The 6,539-nt window shown below is 37.4% G+C and overlaps 1 protein-coding gene across 1 annotated transcript; it reads left to right on the forward strand.

The window, feature by feature from the left end:
• The first annotated feature begins 4,448 nt into the window (after positions 1-4,448).
• LOC109212405 lies at positions 4,449-6,309 on the forward strand. The gene is made up of 3 exons (XM_019376045.1): positions 4,449-4,625; positions 4,730-4,775; positions 5,938-6,309. Exons 1-3 carry the CDS (start codon positions 4,467-4,469, stop codon positions 5,991-5,993), a joined length of 261 nt encoding a protein of 86 aa, XP_019231590.1. The 5' UTR covers positions 4,449-4,466; the 3' UTR covers positions 5,994-6,309.
• The last annotated feature ends 230 nt before the right edge of the window (positions 6,310-6,539 follow it).

Genomic DNA, 6,539 nt, shown 5'->3' on the forward strand with positions numbered 1-6,539 from the left:
TTAATCTCCAACGGAGTAGAAAACCATAAAGGTTTTAATCTCCAGAACAGTAAATATAACACAAATACAGAAAATAATTAAATTCCTTAAGCTTGTTATCAAATTGTATTTGTAAACTAATTCTGGAAAAGATAGAATAATATATAAACAAAAAATGTAAACCAAACAAAAGTTAATCCGAGCCCACTGAATTCACAGTGTTTTCTTAAGGAATTTAATCCCCTCCTAGTACCTAAGGTTATGGATTATTTTCTCCCAGGATAGTACGAATTACACACTGGTGTAGTGGTACTTCAAACCCCAGTGTTTCAGCGAACACAAAGTTTTGTAGCAAATCTATCACGACCCAAATTCCATCATAGATCGTGATGGCGCCCGACACCATTGCCAGGCAAGCCAACCTTAATTCAACTGGTGAGTCCTTATTAATTTACCAAAAACAAAATCATCATTTTTCTTAACAGTGTTATTAAACAATCAATAATTAACAAGTTCGTAATAATATAGTTACATCCCAAAATAATAGTCTACAATGCGTGTCAGGAACTAGTGCACAAGTACTAGGGCAACTAGTAGAATGTACAAAAAAAAGAATACCATTATCCTACTGCCTGAAACAGAATAGATAGTACATAATAACAACAAAAGAAGAGAAACTCCAGTATGCTGCTGAACGGCTCAGAAGGGCAGCTCACCGTGAGATCTCGGTCAAGTATCAGAAACGCACGCTGGACTAGTAGCTAGATGCACCTGTCTCAGATCCTGTAAATTTAAGTACAGAAGCGTAGTATGAGTACATAAAACAACATGTACCCAGTAAGTATCCAATCTAACCTCGAAGAAGTAGTGACGAGAGGTCGACTTGACACGTACTAGGGTCAATAATAACATAATTAAGTGTTACGCTAAGCATGGATGTCATAAATAAATAACAGTTGATAACAGGAAGTGACAAGCTTTTTCATAGATAAAATTTCAGTTAACAATCCATATTCCAAGGCATTTTAGACAGTTCAAATCACAGAAACTACCAGGCAAGTAACATGCGCAAGTAATGCCGAGGTCGTACGGTCCCATCCAACATAAAAATAAAATGTGCATTGCCGGAGGGTCGAACGGCGCGAACCATAGATTCATCTATTACCCCGCTCGCGAATCATATATGTGACGCGGTTAATCACAGTTAAACACATCAAACAATCAATCAATAATTTTATCAAGAAGGCAATTATCCAAAGTAATGTCAAGTTTATCTCTAACAGTCAAGAAAATGATGTTTGACTTTCTAGAAATCCATTTGCCAAGTTCAATATGATTTACAAATTTTGAATTCACAATAGAGTTACAAATACAACAAGTAAAGCATGTTTTTGGGTCCTAGACTACCCGGACTTAAGCATAATAGTAGCTACGCACGGACTCTCGTCACCTCGTGCGTACGTAGCCCCCGCAATTAGTGACAAATATTCAATTATTTCTCCTATGGGGATAATTCCCTCTTACGAAGTTAGAAAGGAGACTCACCTTGCTCCAAAGCTTACTTCCAATAGCAAGAACGCGCTCAAATCCTCAATTCGGAGCCGAACGATCCAAAACTAATCAAACGGGGTAAGAACTAATCAATACACACTCGAAAGTTCATATTCTAAATATTAAAATAATTTTTCAACCCTAAATACAAGTTTCCTAAAATCCATCCCCGGGCCCACGTGCCCGGATTTCGGAAATTCTCGAGGGAAGTTGTTACCCTTAACCTAAGGATTAAGAATATTTGATTTTTACTTCATTCCATAATAAATTTCGTGGTAAAATCTTGCTTTTATCAAAACCCTAGGTTTTACTCTAAACCCACATTTTTCACTAATTTGCAAGGTGTAATCTACCCTAAACTATGTATTAAACTCACATTATGTAGAAATAACTTACCTCACAACGCTAGGACGAAATCCCCTCTTTGGAAGCTCCCAAATCGCCCAAGAATTGAATGAAATGTGTCAAAAATGACACATTTCCCATATTAAATGAAGGCACTGCCTTATGTGATTTCCGCACAAGCGGTTTCGCTTCTACGAGGAAGTGCCCGCATCTGCGGACTTTGCTTGGGCTGGCTGGGGACCGCTTCTGTGGTTCCGCTTCTGGGGGAAAGGAGTCGCATCTGCGATTCCTGGGCTCATCTCCTGGGGCTGCACCTGCGAAGGGTTGACCGCTTTTGTGGTCTCGCACCTGCGGCTGGCCCACCACAGGTGCGGTTATGACAGCAACCTGGAGCTTCAGCTTTTTCCAATTTTCTAACTCAACTCAAGCCTCGTCCAATTGACGCTCGGGGCCACCAGGGCCCCGCATGAACATACCGACAAGCTTGAAATCATAAAACGGACTCGCTCGAACCCTCGGAACGCCCGAAACAACGCTAAATCTAAGAATCACCCCCTAAAACCAATTGAATCAAACTTATGAACTTCAAGTTCTTCAATCCACATCCAATGCGACGAAACACACTTATACTGCTCGGGTTGACACCAAATTTTGCGTGCAAGTCTTAAATGACAATACGGAACTATTCCCGATTTTGGAATTCCATACGGACCTCGATAAGACAAAAACCCGCTCCAAACCAAATATATAAGAACTTCAAAATCCTTAAGGAATCAACTTTCACTACTAGGCGCCAAAACGCTCCCGGTCATCCAAAACCTAATCCGGACATACGCCCAAGTCCAAAATCATCATATGAACCTGTTGGAACTTCAAATCCAGATTCCAAAGTCGTTTACTCAAAATGTTGATCGAAGTCAAACTTGGCCTTTTAAGCCAACCTTAACGAACCAAGTGTTTCGATTTCAACCCAAACTCTTCCAAATCCCGAACCAACCATCCCCGCAAGTCATAAATCAGTAAAAGCAAGTACGGGAAGTCTTATTTAGGGGAACGGGATTCTATAAAGCAAAACGACCAGTTGGGTCGTTACAAAATCACACTTACTGTTGCTTTCTTTGAAGTTAAAAGTATGCAGAAGAAAGGAGGAAAACTTAGAAAATCGTATGGAAAATCTGAGAGAATGGACTTGTATTTATAGTCAAGGTTGGGCTGAAAAAATTAATCAATCAATCAATCAATTGATCATTTGACCAAATCCAAATCCGAATCCGAATCCGAATCTGAATCCGGGCCGAGCGAGCGACGACAACGACGGCGCGAGACTTGCCTTCTTCTCAACTCTTTAGGAGCTAGAAGAAGAGAAATTACTTAAATACCCATCAAAAACCTCTTCCTCTTCCAATATGGGACAATGTCCCTTTGTCAAGGAGGGAATCTCAAATGAAACTCAAATATTTCATTTTCCCTCCATTTCCCATTCACCCTCTTTTAAGCCTATTTTAATGCTTAAAAATCCAACAATTAGAATAGATTGTGTACATCTTAAGAAGTTTGAATCTCACTTTTGGGATGATTTTGCAGAGTTTTGAGGTGGTTTGAATTGAAAATTCGAAGTAGAAGATGAAACATGAAAAAAATGATGTGTATCATTTGTATATCACATATGTATCCTATTTGTATCAAATGTGTATCACATCACATGTATAGCCATATATACCTGTGTGTAATACATGCGCGATACATGTGTCATAGAAGAATTTTTGAACTTGATTTTAACTACGAATTTTGATACCAAATCACTCCAGATCACCTCCAATCTTCCTCAAAATTTGTATATTGACTAATCTATATGTTTTCAATAAATTTCAACCACACCCATTGCAAAAAGGTCCTTTTTGCTTAGCTTTTTAGAATCGTTCATCGCCTTGTTTGCTACCTCATCCATGAAATTTTCTTTCCGTCTTGCATTTAATATTGCTGATCACGCTTAAAAATCTGGAAAGAGATCTTTGCATGTGATTCTTGGGACAACAAAAACCTTATTTATTTAGGTATTCAATTTTTTTATGTGTTTGGCTAGTGTTATTAATAGCCTGTTTGGCCAAACTTCTTTTTGGCCAAAAGTGCTTTTTTTTGGCCAAAAGCACTTTTGGCCAAAAATTGAGGTGTTTTGCTAAGCTTTTGGAAGGAAAAAAAGTGCTTTTGAGGAGAAGCAGAAGCAGTTTTGGAGAAGCAGAAAAAAGTAGCTTCTCTCCAAAAGTACTTTTTTGAGAAGTACTTTTGAGAAAAATACACTTAGAAGCAGTTTTTTAAAGCTTGGCCAAACACTAATTGCTGCTCAGAAGTGCTTTTCAAACTAATTAGCCAAACACAAACTGCTTCTCACCAAAAGTACTTTTGAAAAAAACGCTTTTGAAAAAAAAGCACTTCTCTAAATAAGCTGATTTTTGTAGCTTGGGCAAACGGATTATAAGTCTATGATTAATGACTAGAGATTTAAGTGAAACTGGACATTTTTATGTCCAATTGGGCTTTTATATGGGAAATGACCCACCAAAAATTGTCCCAACTAAAGTAGCTAACCATTGATGACCAAGACTCAGCCAACATATATGGACCGTCAACAATCTCCCAACGCGCCACCCTCTTCGCCGCCGATGCCGCCGGTGCACCAGGACGACGCCGACGAAAATGATGAGACTGTGAAGCAGCTCAACCAATGCTCTTCTCTCTACTTATCTTTACAGGTTCTCTAAATTTTTTGAATTTTTCTGCTTTTTGGAAATAATAGTATTAATTTCTTAAACCCTAAACCCTGAAATGGAACTGATCAAAGGGTTTATATTTGCAGGATTGTCTGATTAATACTGATAGGAATTGGAAGTCTTGTCAAAAGGGTATCTTCTATTTTTTCCCTCTCTATTTTACTTGAAATTTTGTTCTTCCCCGTTAGTGTCAAATGGGTATTTTCATTAAGTTTTTGGTTGATGAATACGAGTTTTAGTATTTAGAAAGAGAGAAAAAGTGCTGTATTTAAATTGGAATGCAAAATTTAGGGATCTTTTAGTGGTTTGCATTTGCTCTCTTTGTTGTTATTTATAGCTTCTGCTTTAGGGGATCAAACTGAGATTAGTTTCGATTAGATTATCTTAAATAATTTCTACTCAAAATACAGAAGCTTATGGCTTAAATGGAACAACATGAATAATGAGGATTCATATAGCATATGTGCAGTAGTAGTGGTGGTTGTATGAAACCTATGTATTTTAGTACGCAATGGCGGAACCAGGAAGGGGATTCAAAAAATGCTAGAATACAACATTAACCCCTTGTCAAGGGGATTCAATAATGTATAGATATACAAAAAATTATTTTACCATTTTTTCTGAAAACCGCGTCCGGACCAGCTTATCGTCTCCCACCAGCATATGTACCACGTAACTCTTGTCCATCAAATTTTGCGACAAATCGAAAGAAATCGCCTAGTTTGAACATGAGACCTCATGGTTCTCAACCTACTTCATCGACCACTAGGTCACACCCTTGGGTGTTATTTTTACTCTTTATGCAGTATAATACTATTTAAACGAAAGGGATGCAATTAAACCCCCTTCCAAATAGGTAGCTCCACCACTGTTAGTCTATGTTGTTTTGATTCTTCAAAAATGCTGATGGGTGTGTGTCGGATTCTTCAAAAGTAAAGATCTAGCACAGGTGCGGCAACATCTTTGTAGAGTTCATGTAACATAGTTGTTAGTACAGTATCCAAGTTAAGTAGAATATTAAGAAATCGTATAAGCGGTGCATTGGAACATAGTATACCGGGATCTCTACTCAGAATCACATGTGCATGTTTTAATCCGGCCTACGATTCTGTATGACAGAAGGGGCAGAACTGCACACTTTCGTGTTCAGATGTGTTTTGTATATATATGTATACTGAGATTCTCTTGTTTATAATATTAGTTTCATTAACACGGTCGGGGGAAATTTAGAAAATGCATACAACTGGTGGCCAATTGTTTATTGCTTTGTAATTATTTGAAAAACTGCTTACAGAAGTTCAGGCTCTAAAGGCATGTAATGAAAGAAGACAGAAGGACAAGAGGAGTTGAGAAAGCATTTTGATCAGTTTTCTGAAGTTGGAGACTTACTGTTCTTTTTCTGCTGATTTTTTCCCCAATGGGGGCTAACAAAAATCCACAGTGATGACTAATTCTTGTTTACTATTGATAAACATTGAGATGAGTATGACTTTAAAGTATAAGACATGTACATTCTCTTTTTGTGTTGGATGTTCATTATACTGTTAGTTTCGGTTTCTGGAGACTGGAATAGTTGAAAATGTGTCTATTATATGATGGAATTAATAAACATTGAGATGAGTATGACTTTAAACTGTAAAGGTATGTTTATTATCTTTTTGTATTATATGTTTATTACACTATTAGTTTGGTTTCTGGAAATGGTGCCAGTTTGCTAACTTTTTTCTGAATGGAAAATGGAGAATCTATTATGAGAAAGAATGTGGTGGGGAGCGAGTAAAGAAAGGTGCATACACAAATCTATTCTAAACACAGAAGTTAAAATTATAACAGATTAGTAGATGAAGGAAAATATTTTATTTATAAATCTCTAAATGATCTCTACAAGTCTTTATT

The sequence above is a fragment of the Nicotiana attenuata genome, unplaced genomic scaffold, assembly GCF_001879085.1.
Source record: "Nicotiana attenuata strain UT unplaced genomic scaffold, NIATTr2, whole genome shotgun sequence".
In the NCBI taxonomy this organism is placed as follows: domain Eukaryota; kingdom Viridiplantae; phylum Streptophyta; class Magnoliopsida; order Solanales; family Solanaceae; genus Nicotiana; species Nicotiana attenuata.